The following is a 16,019-nucleotide window of genomic DNA, read 5'->3' as shown; positions in this document are numbered from 1 at the left end:
TACACAAGTTGGCGGACCAGAAGACGCGGAAGAGCCTGGGGAGGGAGGATTTCCGCCTCCTGCACTATGCGGGTGAGGTGAATTACAACGTGACAGGTGAGTGTAGCGCCGGATGTTTGTGTGCGTTGGAAGCCCTGCCTGCACTGTGCTGAACGTGAAATGTCTTCCTGCAGGATTCACTCGACAAGAACAAATGACCTTCTCTTCAGGAACCTCAAGGAGGTGAGTCTTGCAGAGCAGCTGAGAGAAGGGGAGGGTGTGATCTACGAGCTGAGGTCAGGCCACTATCCCGAGGTTGGTGAGGTCGGTAACCCTGAGTGTGGTAACCTTGATCCTGAGGTTGGTGACATGTGCATCATGTTACCCTCCACATCTGGTCAGACAGGAAGGGACACAGCCAGGTGCCCAGGAAGGGGAGCTGATCATTGGGAGGACATGGGTGAGACAGTCTGTGACCAAGGATTTCAGACTTAATGTCAGAGAACATGACATCATGTACTACTCGAGATTCTTTTTCCTGCAGGCGCGGTAGAATTACAAAGAAATGACTCCACGTGCACGTGACCTGACACTTTAAAGGGAAACATCTTAAGGGCTGTGGGCAGAGCAGGAATGGCTTCAACAGAGCTGCACCAGCTCAGTGTGGGAGCAGGCTGGCTGAACTGGGGAACTGTGGGCCGTATGGAGATCATTATGTCCACCTGGGAAACTGACTGGCCATCTAGGGAACTTTCCGACTTCCTGTGTGTCTGACCAGGCCTGCTCGTGATGGTGGTTTGACCCATGCCAGGGACTGATGTGAATGGGTACCAGGCTTCACAGAAGATCAACTATACCATGCCCCCATACTACCACGTCCATCCCTGTGCTTTCCTGACCCGTATAGCCCCCTCCCCACCCTGGCTGTGGTCACTGGTCTGGCTATCCTTTGTCTCTTGCAGGCGATGTGCGAGTCGGGAATGGGATTGTGAGCAGGTGCTTTGAATCAGCCGGGCCCGGACGACAAGAAGAGGCCTGAGACGGTAAAGGGGGCTACTCTGGAGTAAGGGTTCACAGTGTGAGGAGGGGGCTGAGGAAACTCTGGGATAAAGGTGAAGGGTCAGAGTGCAAGGAGTAGGTGCACTAGATGATGGGTACATGAGAGAGGTCAGAGCGAGGGGCTGAAGTAATCATGGGTCCCAAGGGTGAAGGATCCCAGGGCGTCCGAGGGCGAGGTGAGGGGCAAAGGTGAAGAGTTGCAGGTCGAGAGGTTGCCGAAAGGAGAGGCTGGGTTCAGGGTCCAGACCTTTTAGTGGCCCCACCCCTGTAATATCCCCGTAATATGCCAAAATCTCATCTCCCACTCTCTGCACCCCCTCCCCTCCCCTCCTCCCTTCCCCCTCTCACACTCTCCTCCCCCTCCCTTTCCCTCCTTCTCTTCCCCTCTCCCCACCACCCCCACTCTGAGAAACCCACACCTCTTCTGCTGCAGGCCGTGACCAGTTTAAGAACAGCCTGGCCAAGCTGATGGAGATCCTGATGTCGAAGGATCCATCGTACGTCCGCTGTATCAAGCCCAACGACGCCAAGCAGGCAGGTAATGTGTGTTCCTCCTCCACAACCCCACACTCCCCCCCCCCCCTTCTCCCACCCCTCCGCTGCCCCCTCCATTTCCCTAACCCTCCCCCTACTGTTTTCCATCCTACTCCCCTTCCTCCTTCACCCCTTCCTGCTCCCTCTGCCCTCCACTGAGGGGTTGGGGTGAGATGGGAGGTGGGGGGAAGGGGTGGGGGGGTTGAGTTGAGGGGGGTGAGGGGGCTGGAGCTCCAGGCTCATGAGGCAGAAAACCAGATCATCTTGGGGTTGGTGAAAGTACGCCCCCAAGTGAAGACCAGACTGCACCTGTTATGGCAGTGGGGTGCACGGGGAGGTCTCAGGGTGCACGGAGGTCAGGATGCGGAAGGGGTGTGAGGGTGCATGTGGGGCCAGGGTGCAAGGGGGGCCAGGGTGCACGGGGGTCACAGGTGTGGGCGGGGGGTCACAGGGTGGTGGGGGGGTCACAGGGTGGGCGGGGGGTCACAGGGTGGGCGGGGGGTCACAGGGTGGGCGGGGGGTCACAGGGTGGGCGGGGGGGTCACAGGTGTGGGCGGGGGGGTCACAGGGTGGGCGGGGGGTCACAGGTGGGCGGGGGGGGTCACAGGGTGGGCGGGGGGTCACAGGGTGGGCGGGGGGGTCACAGGTGTGGGCGGGGGGTCACAGGTGGGCGGGGGGTCACAGGGTGGCGGGGGAAGGTCTCACAGTGCTAGTGTGGGCCAGGGAGGGATAGGGCAACATCACCTACTCGCAGGGAAAGGATGTGTCATAGGGCATTGATGGGAGAAGATGGCTGGTCACCCTCTCCCTGATGAAACGATGACATCTGTGTCCCGGTTCCAGGCAGGTTTGATGAAGTGCTGATCAGGCACCAAGGTCAAGTACCTGGGGCTGATGGAGAACCTTCGTGTACGGCGAGCAGGGTTTGCCTATCGGAGACGATTCGAGATCTTCCTGCAGAGGTAGGCACCAGCCAGGTCGGATCCTTTGGCCGGTCTCGCTGGAGTAAACACGTCAGTGTTCTCACTGGGTCCACGTTCTGCTCACGAGCACCTCCCCCAACAAAGTGTCGAATGCATTTCACGATCATTTCATTCACTACCATTGAAATGTGATTCTACGCTCCTTCTACGTCCCCCAGTCTCTGGAGTCTTCAGAGTGCCCATGGACATTAGAAATAGGAGCAGAAGTGGCTGCTTCACACATCGAGAAGGTCATGGCTGATCTGTCCGTGGACTCGGCTCCAGCCACCTGCCTTTTCCCCTTCATGGCAATAAGATAAGCTAAGCACCTCGTACATTTACTGAGACAGCATCTACTGCTTCCCTAGCCAGAGAACTCCACAGATTCATTGCTCTCCGGAGAAGCAGTTTCCTCTTCCTCTCCATCCTAAACCTCCTCCCCACATCTTACGACCCCTAGTTCTAGACCAGTGATTCCCCAAGTGAGTGGTTTCTATCCCCCCTTGGGGGGGGGGTGGGCAAATGAAAAGATCCAGGGGGCAGTGAGGAAAAAGAAGGTGATTAGAATCTTCCATCCTGCCTCACAGTTTAATTTCCTGGCGCTGCAGTCTCTGGGGCCATCAGATGCTGCAGCCAGACAGGGTGGGGGTGGGGGGTAAGGGTGGCCATAAGTGAGCAAAATAAACAGTGATGAGGTGTTCTTGCGAGAGCTGATCTGGCATTGCCCCCGCCCCCCCTAATCCCCACCATCTCAGCACCAACACAACCCCTCACCATCTCAGTGCCAACACCACCCCCACCATCTCAGTGCCAACACCACCCCCCACCATCTCAGTGCCAACACCACCCCCCACCATCTCAGTGCCAACACCACCCCCACCATCTCAGTGCCAACACCACCCCCCACCATCTCAGTGCCAACACCACCCCCCACCATCTCAGTGCCAACACACCCCCCACCATCTCAGTGCCAACACCACCCCCCACCATCTCAGTGCCATTATCACCCTCTCCCCACTCAGTGCCGTTGTTTTGGGGGGAGGTACTCAGAATGTGACCTCGGAGCCAAGGGGGCTTCAGTCAGAGAAAGTTTGGAAACCACTGTTCCCCACCACTGGAAACAACCTCCCTGCTGCCATTAATCTGTGAATCGGCTGAAAAAGCAGGTCATGAGAGATGTGACCCCCTCCAAGGAGATTACAGTCTTCGTTTCATTGTCCAGATACAAGTCCCTCTGCCCTCAAACGTGGCCCAACTGGAAAGGTGAGCCTGCTGACGGAGTGGCCACACTGGTGCAACACCTGGGATACAAGCCTGAGGACCACAAGCTGGGCAGGTAAGGCACAGAGCAGGTAGGTGTGGGCTGTTCCCCAGGGAGAGTCACCCCCCTCAGGAACTGTACCCCAGGGAGAGTTACCCCCCCTCAGGGTCTGTACCCTGGGAGAGTCACCCTCTCGGGGACTGTACCTGGGGAGAGTCACCCCCTCAGGGACTGTACCCCAGGGAGAGTCACCCCCTTGGGATCTGTACCCCAGAGAGAGTCCACCCCCCCTCAGGGTCTGTACCCCGGGGAGAGTCACCCCTTGGGGACTGTACCCTGGGGAGAGTCACCCCCTCAGGGACTGTATGTTACTGATTTCTCTTTCTCTGTGATTCAGGACGAAGATATTTATTCGTTTTCCCAAGACCCTGTTTGCCACAGAAGATGCCTTTCAGCTACAGAAGAACACGATCGTGGGTGTGCCTGTTCCCCCTTCACTGCACAGTCCAAGTATTTGCGTGGGCTGCCCAGAATCTGCTCCAAATGATCCCACATATATGCTGGGCCCCCAGTCTCCCAATGCCTCCCGTTAATAGCCCACTGACACTGTGTGAAACCTCCCAGTGCTCCGGGGGCTTCTTCTAACAGTGTCACTACCCGCAGCCAGTTCAGGAGATGCAAGGTCAGAGAGTGGGAGACAGAGGTAGGGAAGGAGGGGATATTCATGAGCTGCTGAAGGCTGGATTGGCTGTGGGGTTGGAGCTGTGCATGGTGTGGAGTGCAGCAGTTTTGTGGTGTGTGGGGAGGGAGGGTGGGGGTGTTATTGAGCTGCTTCTGACAGGAGTGAGGGTTTCTCAGTTTGGCTGCACTCAGTCTCCCCTCAACGCTCCACCCCTTACCACTGTGGCTTGCAAAGAGGGGATGTTGGGACGGATTGGGCTGCAAGGGGTGGGCTCAGACGGACGGAGGTCCTCGTGGGGTGGGCTCGGACGGACGGGGGTCCTTGTGGGGTGGCTCGGACGGACGGGGGTCCTCATGGGATGGGCCCGGCGGACGAGGGTCCTTATGGGGTGAGCTTGGATGGATGGGGGTCCTCATGGGGTGGCTCGGATGCGCGGTTTCTTGTTGGGTGGGCTCAGACAGATGGGGCCCCCATGAGGTGGGTCTGAAAGGGCTGGGGTGGGGGGCATTGAATGGAGAAACTGAGTACTGGACAGGCCTTTGGATGGGGGTGGGGGGAAGATAGGCAGACAGTCAGTGGGACTGGGTGGGGTAGAGCTGCGGTGGGGTTTTGATGCAGGGGAGAGGGATGCCTGGGGGGTTTGGGATGGGGGTGGTGTGAGGGGCTGCCAGGTTCAGGTCCATCTCTCTCTTTCTCAGCCACGAAGATCAGGCCGAGTGGCGTGGGTTCCACCAGAGACATCAATACCAGAAGCTGCGCTCCTCAGGTGACTCTCCCCCACCACCTACCCCTCCCAGCAGGACCAGACAGCCCTCTCTCTCTTCCTCATTGGTGACCTCCTCCCACTGCCCCTCCCACCAGGACCAAGCCCAAACCCTCCCCCTCTCCTTGGGGTCTGGGTGATCCTTCCCCTCCCTGACCCCTCCCACTGGGACAGTGCTCCCTTCCAACCCCCTCTCCACTGGGATCAGGTGACTGTCCTTCTCCCCTCAGCCACCCCCCCCCCCCCGCACTTTCCAGGGACTGGGCGGGACTTCCCCTCCCACTGGGACCGGGTGATACTCCTCTTCCATTGGGCAACTCAACTCTTTTCCCCCCCCCTGCTGGGTGACTCCCCACTGGATGACGCTCCCGCCAAGCGACCCACCCCCCCCCCACCGACACCGGGCACTTTAAGGATCTACGTCCTGACCCATGCTCTATTCCCACAGCGATCACAGTGCAGTCTTGGTGGAGAGGGGAGATGGGGCGGCGGGTGGCTTCACGCCGAAGGAACGCCGCATATACCATCCGCAGGTGAGACATCAGTGAGCCCCTCTCCATTGGGTGTTGGGGGCACCCTCTCCATGCAGTGACTCTCCACCTCCTGTCCTGTGACCTCCAGCCACAGCCAAGCAGGGCAGGAGGGGCAGGGGAGCACCATCATCTACACCTTCAACCCCCATCCCATCTCGGGGATACATTGGCGCAACTTCGGGGGAAGCCTGGTCTCACTCCAGTGGTTCAGCCCTCAGCCCCAGGGCTGTCAGGGATGGGCTCTGGGAGGCAGGTCCCGCTCGCCCAGTGAATGGTGGTCAAAGGGCAGGGGAAGGACTTTGAGGTTAGATCCCCAATGATCCTGTTCAGCCCACGTGACCCGAACAACAGACCACCACGGCGATGGGCAGCAGCTACCTACCTGCCGTACCTGTGGAGGGTGACATGGGAGCCAGCACACTCCGTCCTCACCTAGGGGACGTAGGTCACTGGTGGTGGGGAGCATGGTTTCGGAATCCTCGAGGCTATCACTCTCACTTTGCTTGAACATTGTTCATGCCAGTTTAATGAGATGGTGTATCCTTAACCCTCTCTTCCTCTCCCCCCTTCCCCCTCCCTCTGCTACCCGCTCCGTTCCCCCCTCCTTCCTCTCTTCCCCTCCCCACTCTCTGTTTCATCCCCACTCTCTTCTCTCAACCCACTGTCTCTCCATCTCCACCCGCCCCCCTCCCCCCCCCCCAATTCTTTCTCCAGATTTATTAAGGGTTTCATTCACCGACACAAACCTCGTTGTCCTGAGAATGAATATTTTGTGGATTACGTCCGATACGCCTTCCTGATGAAGTTGAAACGCAATTTACCAAAGAATGTTCTGGACAAGTGCTGGCCTGTTCCTCCCCCAGCACTATCCGAGGTGAGCCTGCTATCCTGACCGTTTCCAGCCCTCACATAAGGCCTGGCTCAGATGACGTTTAACTGTGGTATTTTACCTGTTGTTGAGAAGGCTTCTTCTGTGAGCAGTCTTACAGGTGAACTCTTACATTCATACAGACGTGTAGAGCGGGCCAAGCCAAAAATTACAGAGTTACAATGACTGTCCAGAGCAGTGTGAGAGCACTGTGAGGGGTTCATACAGGAGCCTGATGGCTGTGGGGAAGAGGCTGTCTTTAAACGTATTGTTGAACAATTCACACTCTGAGCCTTCCCCCCCCACCCCCCCCCCCCACCCGATGGAGGAGGGAGAAGAGTGCGTCTGGCGTAACTTGAACAGCAATAGGGTGAGGCCACTCAGCCCCTCCAGCCTGTAACAGCACCGAGTACCGGCTGGACCACTCTACATTAAGTCTTTGTGTCTCCACTGTCAGTCAGTGTGAGACATTTATCCAGTGAACTCTGTCCATCTCTCCTTTGAACTTTACTTCACTACTGGATGTGCCCAGCACTGCTCGTTGTCAACAGACTTCCCCTGAAGCTACCACCGCCCCCCCTCCCCCCCGCCCTCCACCAAGCGCATGCCAGATGCCCATCAGACCCCCTGCTGTGGGTTTCCTGTCCTAAGCCACTCAGCCAGCGGCCTTGATGAGGGGGTGAGCTGGTTCTGTCTGATGATAGGAGACTCTGTGATGGATCCTGCCTCTGGAACACTCCCAGTCACCTGCTGAGGGAGGGAGACACTTCCCTGGCTGATGGTTGTTTGGGAAGTTCCTGGGATGTGAAGGGTGTTCGGACAATGCAGCTGAGAGCAGGATTTTGTGCTGTTTCCCAGGCCTCTGAGCTACTGAGAGAGATGCACATGAAGAACATGGTACAGATCTATTGCAGGAGGATCACTCCCGACTGGAGGCAACAGGTGAGGCCAACAAGGAGGGGGGGATGGGACGTGGAGAGGGGAGGGAAGGGCCAAGGAGCAGCTAGAAGGGAGGGAGGGAGCTGGCCGGGGAACCAGGAGGGAGGAGGAGAGGAGGGAGCTGGCCGGGGAGCCAGAAGGGAGGAGAGGGGAGGGAGGGAGTTGGATGGTGAGCCAGGAGGGAGGAGGGGGAGAGGGAGCGAGGGGAGCCCTGAGAGGGAGTCATTGATTACCCCCGATGCATGTGTTGGGGCCCAGCATGTGACTGCAGTCCCTGTCTCTCCCATAGCTGCAGCAGAAGCTGGTGGCCAGCACATTGTTCAAAGATAAGAAGGACAATTACCGTCAGAGTGTCCCCAAACTCTTCGTCAACTCCCGCATCCGTGAGTGGCCAGTGCTGGGGGAGGGGAAGGGGGGGTCCGATTCACCGAGGGCACGAGGAAGGGGAGGAAGAGGATGGGGCGGGGGTGTGGCCAGGGACTGGGGATGGATAGTGCCAGGGCACAGAACAGGCAGTGATAATACTAGGTCAAAGCAGTGTTGGGGGGGGGGGGGGTGTAGAGGTGGGACTGGGGATGGGTGGGGTGGGAATGGGGTGGAACAGGGGACTGGGGGAGTTGGGGTGGGACAAGATTGTGGAGGTGGGATGGGGGTTGGGGGAAGCCGGGGTGGGGGTAGGGTGGGACAGGTGGGTTGAGGAGCTGGTGTGGGGATAAGACGGGTGTGTGGCTGGAAAGGGGTGGGTGAACTCAGGGGTGTGGATGGGACAGGGGGTGAGGGAGCTGGGGTGGGGTGGGTTGGGGTGTGGGGGTGGGTTGGGTTGTGGGTGTGGGATGGGTGTTTGGCTGGGAAGGGGTGGGTGGACACAGGGGTGGGGTTGGGAAGATGGGTGTTTGGGAGTGGGACCAGTCTTTTGATGACTCCATTCTCTTGCAGCAACAAACGAGATAAATTCAAAGGTGCTACAGATGATTGAGGGCAACACGATCAAGGTAAGGGTCACACCGAACACTGATGGGCTGAATGGCTTCCTTTTTCTGAGCTGAGAGGCTGAATGGCCTCTGATTGTGTACAGCAGGACCGAGGGGCTGAACAGCCTGATTTGCCAGGGTGGTGGGCAGGAACTGGCTTTAATGTTGAGTTTGTCCTGCAGTACGCGGTGTGGGTGACGAAGTACGACCGGAATGGTTATCGAGCTCGGACGCGCCAGTTGCTGATTGCTGACAGCGGTGCCTTCCTGGTGGAGGACGGCAAAGTCAAACAGACCATCGATTACACCAACCTCAAAGGTGGGCTGCTGGGGAGAGGTGGGGGGGCTCCTCTTCCTCGTGCGTGTGATCACATGTGAATGTGTTTGCACTAAGTTGTCTGTTTGTGATAGAACAAGAGTTAGATTGTGAGTGTGTGGATATGTCGATTTGTGAGATGTGCTTGCAATATACTACATGGAGATGTGTGAGCTGAACTACCCCTGGAGTATATGATGGAATGGTGTGGAGGGAGCTTCACTCTGTGTCTGACCCCTGGAGTGTGTGATGGGACGGTGCGGAGGTAGCTTCACAGTGTCTGACCCCTGGAGTGTGTGATGGGACGGTGCGGAGGGAGCTTCACTCAGTGTCTGACCACTGGAGTGTGTGATGGGACAGTGTGGAGGGAGCTTCACTCTGTGTCTGACCCTGGGAGTGTGTGATGGGACGCTGTGGAGAGAATTTCACTATGTGTCTGACCCTGGGAGTGTGTGATGGGACAGTGTGGAGGGAGCTTCACTCTGTGTCTGACCCCTGGAGTGTGTGATGGGACGGTGTGGAGGGAGCTTCACTCTGTGTCTGACCCCGGGAGTGTGTGATGGGACGGTGCAGAGGGAGATTCACTCTGTGTCTGACCCGGGAGTGTGTGATGGGACGGTGTGGAGGGACCTTCACTCTGTATCTGACCCCGGGAGTATGTGATGGGACAGTGTGGAGGGAGTTTTACTCTGTGTCTGACCCCAGGAGTGTGTGATGGGATGGTGTGGAGGGAGCTTCACTCTGTGTCTGACCCTGGGAGTGTGTGATGGGACGGTGTGGAGAGAATTTCACTATGTGTCTGACCCTGGGAGTGTGTGATGGGACAGTGTGGAGGGAGCTTCACTCTGTGTCTGACCCTGGGAGTGTGTGATGGGACGGTGTGGAGGGAGTTTCACTCTGTGTCTGACCCCGAGAGTGTGTGATGGGACGGTGTGGAGGGAGTTTCACTCTGTATCTGACCCCGAAAGTGTGTGATGGGACGGTGTGGAGGGAGTTTCACTATGTGTCTGACCCTGGGAGTGTGTGATGGGACAGTGTGGAGGGAGCTTCACTCTGTGTCTGACCCTGGGAATGTGTGATGGGACGGTGTGGAGGGAGTTTCACTCTGTGTCTGACTCCGGGAGTGTGTGATGGAACGGTGTGGAGGGACCTTCACTCTGTATCTGACCCCGGGAGTATGTGATGGGACAGTGTGGAGGGAGTTTTACTCTGTGTCTGACCCCAGGAGTGTGTGATGGGATGGTGTGGAGGCAGCTTCACTCTGTGTCTGACCCTGGGAGTGTGTGATGGGACGGTGTGGAGAGAATTTCACTATGTGTCTGACCCTGGGAGTGTGTGATGGGACAGTGTGGAGGGAGCTTCACTCTGTGTCTGACCCTGGGAGTGTGTGATGGGACGGTGTGGAGGGAGTTTCACTCTGTGTCTGACCCTGAGAGTGTGTGATGGGACGGTGTGGAGGGAGTTTCACTCTGTGTCTGACCCCGGAAGTGTGTGATGGGACGGTGTGGAGGGAGTTTCACTCTGTGTCTGACCCCGAGAGTGTGTGATGGGACGGTGTGGAGGGAGTTTCACTCTGTCTGACCACGGGAGTGTGTGATGGGACGGTGTGGAGGGAGCTTCACTCTGTGTCTGACACTGGGGGTGTGTGCCAGGGTGGTATGGAGGGAACATTATTCTGTCTGACCAGTGCTGTCCCTGCCCTGGGATTAATTTGGGTTGATTCGAGATGAGGAGGAGTTCCTTTACAAATTTTATCTCCAGACTCCATGTGTCTGCAGGAATCTCGGTCAGTTCCCTGAGTGATGGGATCTTCGTCCTACACGTGCTTTGTGAAGACAACAGGCAAAAGGTAGGATTGTCGATCCCATGTGTTTCCTCCGTGATCAAACAGCAGGGAATTCCCCACATCCATCCTTATCATCCAATCCCCAGCTCCTCCCACTCACTGTGAACCTGGGGGCAGTGCAGGGAGGAGGGGGGGCAAAGATTGATGGAGTGGAGAAGGAAGGGCAGGGAGGAGGCTTGGGGAGCACAATCCGGGGAGGGAGGGGGAAGCAAGATGGGGAATGCATTGCATTGTGGGGAGGAGGGCGTCAAAGGAAATGTGATATGGGGAGGGGTCGTAGGGAGGGATTCACAGGGAGCATGGTGAGAAGAGAGGGTGAGGGGAATGGAGGGGTGAGTCGTGGGGTGTGAGGGGGCACGGGGAGTGGAGGGGGGAGTAGTAGGGGCACGGGGAGTGGAGGTAGGTAAGTAGTAGGGGGTGAGGGGACGCAGGGAGTGGGAGGGGTGAGTAAAGGGGGACGTGGAGGGGTGAGCAGTGGGGGGTGAGGGGAGGGTGGTGAGTAGTGGGGGTTGAGGGGGGCGCAGGGACTGGGTGGTGAGGGGATTGGGGTTTGTAACGGGGCTGCAGCACAGGCACTGGGCTGTGTTCTATGTGACCTGCCGTGCTGCGTCGCAGGGGGACCTGGTTCTGCGCAGTGACCACGTGATTGAGACACTAACCAAACTGGCCATGGAGTCGGACAAGGTGAACAGTGTCAACATCAACCAGGGCAGGTAAGGCTGTTGCTCAGGTTCCCCCCCCCCACTGTGTGGAGGTGGGATGGTGGGCTGCATCCCAGGTACCCCTGTGGGGATGTGGGAGATGGGAGGGAGGTGTGGGTGACTCAGGGACCCTCTGCGGGGAGGTGAGATGGTGATAGGGTTATCTTAGGAAGTCCTTGTGGAGAGGTGGGGGTTGGGGGAAGGTGAGGCTATGGGGGTGTCTCAGGGACCACATAGAGGTGGGGATGGGAGGGATGTGGAGGTGTCTCAGGGACCCCACGGAGAGGTTGGGGTTAGATGAGGGAGGTGGTGGTGTGGTGAGGTGAGAGAGGAGGGGGTGAAAGGGAGGTGGGGATGGGAGGAAGATGGGGAATTGTGGTTACTGATGACATCTAGTGACTGGTTTATGTGCCTGTTTGCAGCATTACATTCACCATTAAACAAGGCAAGGAGGGGATCATCGACTTCACTTCAGGGTCCGAGCTGATCATTTCCAAGGCCAAGAATGGCCACCTGTCTGTGGTAAGATTCGCTCGTGTCACTGCTCAGACTGGCATTCATTGTCCATCTCTAAATGCCCCTGAGAGGGTAGAGTCTGCCGCTGCAGACCTGGGAAGGGGGGTCCGGGATTTGGACCATCGACAGGGAAGGGCCAGCAGCATGTTCCCCAGTTGGGGAGGGGTGCCTGCAGGTGCCAGTGGTCCCCCCTGCCTGCTGTCAACACCCTCTGTGGGTTTGGGAGGCAGAATGTCTAATCACTGGGACAGATAAATATGTGGCTCAGGAGCTGTTGAGGGCCAGGGCTTCATTTATGCCCATCAGTGAACTCGGGTCTGGAACTGGGGTGCCCGGAATCAGGAAGTACACTAATATCAATGCAGGAAGGTCTCAACTAGAGATTTGTGGGGTTGTTGCAGGAGGGGATCACGGAGCATGTACATCCAGGGGCAGTGCATCCAGTGGTGAGGTGGGCTGGGGCACGGTACAGCAGGCAGCCCGCGAGGGGAGCAGCATTTAGCACATGGCTGAGGGAGGGCAGGACTGGCAGCTCTGTGTCCCGCCCCAAAATACATGAGGTGTTACTCTACGGAGCAGGGGAGCTGTCCAGCAGCCTACAGGGAGGAGATTCATTGTCACGTGATAAAGCAGAAAATGTAATTTTACACAAACCTCTGGGCACCCCAGTCCCAGACGCGAGTTCACTGATGGGCATAAATGAAGCCCTGGCCCTCAACAGCTCCATGAACATTGCCCGGCGCCTCTAACAATAGGAGAAAGAGAAGTCACGGTGTATGCATGGATTCGCCTCCAGTTATCCCACAGCCACGCAGACCCCTGTTTGATCCATCAACCACCCAAGCTCCAGATCCAAACCTGACACCATCAGGAACCCGTCGGTGCCCGAGGCCCTTTGGGAACCCTTCTTCCCCTCAGCTCTAAAGGAACTGGCCATGGTGGGTGTACGGGTGCAGCATAGAAATTTGATTGAGTTTGCTCAAGGAGGTTACAAAGAGTTTGGATGAGGGCAGGACAGACCTAGTTTACATGGACATTAGCACAAGGTAGACTAGTCCAGAACGTTAGAGCATGAGATACAAGGCGAACAGCACTGGCTTGGTGAGAGGAGACAGAGGGGAGTGGTGCAGGGGTCTACAACCAGAGATATGTCAGGCATCAGCACTTGCTCTTGGATGGGAATGTCAATATGCTGATTAGGAAGTCTGTGATGCCACGTGGTGGACTTGTGGAGGGACACAGATCTGCTGTGTTTAGGCAGATGGAGGTTAATGCAGACACGTGTGAGGGGAGAGGTTTTCACACCATGGTGATCTGGAGTGTGTGGTACAATTCCAACATATAGCTGGCATTTTCTCATGTTCGTGGGTGGGAAAGGAATGGGCATCTTAGGCTGACGGGGGTAAATGGGACTAGAATGAATAGACATCTCGGTTGGAAAAGGTCGGCCAAAGGTTCTGCTTCTGTGCTGAACAGCTGACTTGATGGTCAGTACAGGAAGGGTGTGGAGGTTTCAGAGAGACTGCAGAGAAGATTTAATTTTAACATTGAGATACAGCATAGTAACGCCCTCGGGCCACACTGCCAAACACATCCGTGTGACCCATGTGTTTCTGCAGGGTGGGAGGAAACTGGAGCTCCCAGAGGAAAGCCACATGGTCATGGGGAGAAGGTCCAAACTCCTTACAAACAGGCCTGGATTCGAACCCAGGTCACTAACCACTACGGTAACCATGTTGCCTGGGTTGGAACTACAAGGACAAACCTGCACTATTCCCCTGGAGGGTTGGAGGGCCTGTCACCCCAGTCTGATCAGTGGGGAAGGCAGCTTTGGAGTTGCCCCTTCCTGTCTGCCCTTTCGGCCTGCAGCCAAACCTGACCCGTGACACCTGCCTTCTGTTCCTCCAGGTAGCCCCACGATTGAACTCCAGATGATGATGGGTGAGGGGCTGTGATGGATGACAAGAAGAGGTGCAGTTCCACAGGAAGGAGCTGAGACTCGAGTCACAGCCCCCTCCTCACTGCTCTCTACCAAACGACTGCCAAAGTCTGTGCTTCCTACAGGGAACATCTGTTTCCAGGTTATACATTAATCACGCAACAAAAATTTAATGAAGTTTATATTAAAAAAAAATTGCCATTATCAAGGACTCACTAAATTTAATTGCACTCCTGCCTCCATTCACATCTGGTGCTCAATAGAATATGTAATGTCTCTCTCTCTCTCTCTTCCCCTCCCCCCCAGTGTATAGGACTCATCCCTGTCCTGGGAAGACCTCTCCAGCTGCAGGGTCACTGAACTCCCCTGATGCAGTTCAAAGGTTTCTCAGGCTCCTGGTGAGTGCCGGGCTGCCCACCACCTGGGGATTCTGGACATGATGGTAGGAAGGCCTTTGGGTGCTCAGGGGCCATGGTCTTGGCTGCTGGGGGCTGTGATGGGTCGCACACTCCTAAGCAGGAGGGACCTTTCCCATCCTGGTCTAGACACTGGGGAATGACAGTCTTGTGGGGCAGGCCCAATGTCCAACTATTGCCTGTTGGACTCTGCTCCTCCCTCCTCCCCCCGCCTTCCCTCCGTCCCCACCACTTCCACTGGCCTTTTCATTTTTCCACTTGCCTGCTTTTTGCTCATTCCTCGAGGAAGGGCTCTGGGGCGAAAAGTGGGTGGTAAGGTCTGCCTTCTCTGGATGCTGAGAGACCGGCCGAATTCCTCCAGTGTTTCACCCTGATGGTCCTTGTGCTGGGGGAGCTGCTGTCCTGAAGGTGACCAGCGTTTAATCAGGCAGCCCTCTGTGGTGTTGCTGCTTCGGGGTCAGCCATCCCACGGCAGCCCCACACCCTGCCTCAGGGTGGGGGTACAACCACTCCCACAGGCCCTTGGGAAACTGTGGGCTCCATCACCCACTGGGTGCCAGTCCACCCCTTGTCAGCATTCTCCCTCACCCTTCCCACAGTTCTCCCCTCCCCCATGTATGTTTGTGAAAGATGAAGCAAGGATACGTGGGGGTCTTGGGGGAGGGAGCAGGATGGGGGTGGGGGGGGAATGAGGAGTAACAGGGCCAAACCCCCGGAGAGCCAGTGTGCGTCAGGAGAAAGTCGAAACACAATACACCTTAAAATTCATGGAATCTTTGTACAAATTGTTCTGTCAAACTGTTTCAATAAAAAATATTTTCCAAAAGCTTTGTGCTGTAGTATCCCGATCTCCACCCCTCTCCCTCCCTGCCCCCACTCCTCTCCTTCCCCCACTCTTCCTGCCCCTAGTCTTCTCCTTCCCCCCTCCTCCTTTCCTGCCTCCCACACTCTTCTCTCCATGTCCCCACTCCCTTCCTGCCCCCACCTCTCCCTCCCTCCTTGACTAGTCACCATTGTTCAGTTAGGTTTAAGACAGTGGTGGGGAGAGAGGGTGGGAACGACAATTTAAAATTCAGAATCAGGACAAGAAACTAGATCAAGTTGATGATTGGAACAGGTTGTCTGAAGGAAGGAGGAGATTAGCAAACAGGATATGCCCATACCCTGTTAGAGTGAAGGGTCAGACATGCAAATGTAGGGTAGAACATGATCATGGCAGCACAGTCAGGCCCTTCTGTCCTCAGTATTGTTCTGACCTATATATTCCTACCAAAAAAATATACTAAACCCTAAATTTTTTTAAATGCCCCTAATGTTCCAGCCTCCATCACCATCCCCAGCAAGGCTCTGTGTCAAAACACTTCCCTCTGACATCTCCCCCAAACTTCCCTCCCTTCACGTTGGACACGTGTCCTCTGGTGTTTGCTGATACTGCCCTGGAAAACAGGCGCTGGCCGTCAACCCTATCAAGCCTCCGTGTCTACATTTTGCTCACACCTTGATGAAGGGCTCAAGCCCGAAATGTTGGTTCTGTTCCTTTATCTCTATAAAGGACATGGTTTGACCTGCTGAGTTCCCCCAACATCGTGTTTTTACTTCAACCACGGTGTCTGCAGACGTCGGTATTTTACTCACATTATGCACCATACTCTGTCCCCTTATCCAAAAGAGGATCTGGTAGGACTTCAAAGGAGATTCCCTCACTCAACCCTGGCCCTTCCTGTCAAGAGATGAT

General features: G+C 56.4%; 1 protein-coding gene across 1 annotated transcript in view; it reads left to right on the top strand.

The window, feature by feature from the left end:
• Positions 1–15,110, top strand: part of LOC138749773 (unconventional myosin-Ic-like) — a 25,029-nt gene extending 9,919 nt beyond the window's left edge. Inside the window, 19 exon segments of the mRNA XM_069911612.1 lie at positions 9–145; positions 210–439; positions 791–880; positions 1,448–1,576; positions 2,416–2,447; positions 2,449–2,534; positions 3,757–3,870; positions 4,193–4,272; positions 5,184–5,243; positions 5,689–5,773; positions 6,488–6,647; positions 7,500–7,583; positions 7,870–7,963; positions 8,517–8,572; positions 8,734–8,869; positions 10,645–10,715; positions 11,328–11,425; positions 11,836–11,935; positions 13,838–15,110. Coding sequence (XP_069767713.1) covers positions 9–145; positions 210–439; positions 791–880; positions 1,448–1,576; positions 2,416–2,447; positions 2,449–2,534; positions 3,757–3,870; positions 4,193–4,272; positions 5,184–5,243; positions 5,689–5,773; positions 6,488–6,647; positions 7,500–7,583; positions 7,870–7,963; positions 8,517–8,572; positions 8,734–8,869; positions 10,645–10,715; positions 11,328–11,425; positions 11,836–11,935; positions 13,838–13,864 — 1,869 coding nt within the window. The 3' untranslated portion in view covers positions 13,865–15,110.
• Positions 15,111–16,019: the final 909 nt, after the last annotated feature.

Source organism: Narcine bancroftii, chromosome 14 (genome assembly GCF_036971445.1).
Source record: "Narcine bancroftii isolate sNarBan1 chromosome 14, sNarBan1.hap1, whole genome shotgun sequence".
Lineage (NCBI taxonomy): Eukaryota > Metazoa > Chordata > Chondrichthyes > Torpediniformes > Narcinidae > Narcine > Narcine bancroftii.
Note: the sequence above shows the minus strand (reverse complement) of the source record. Positions and strands in the feature narration are given on the sequence as shown.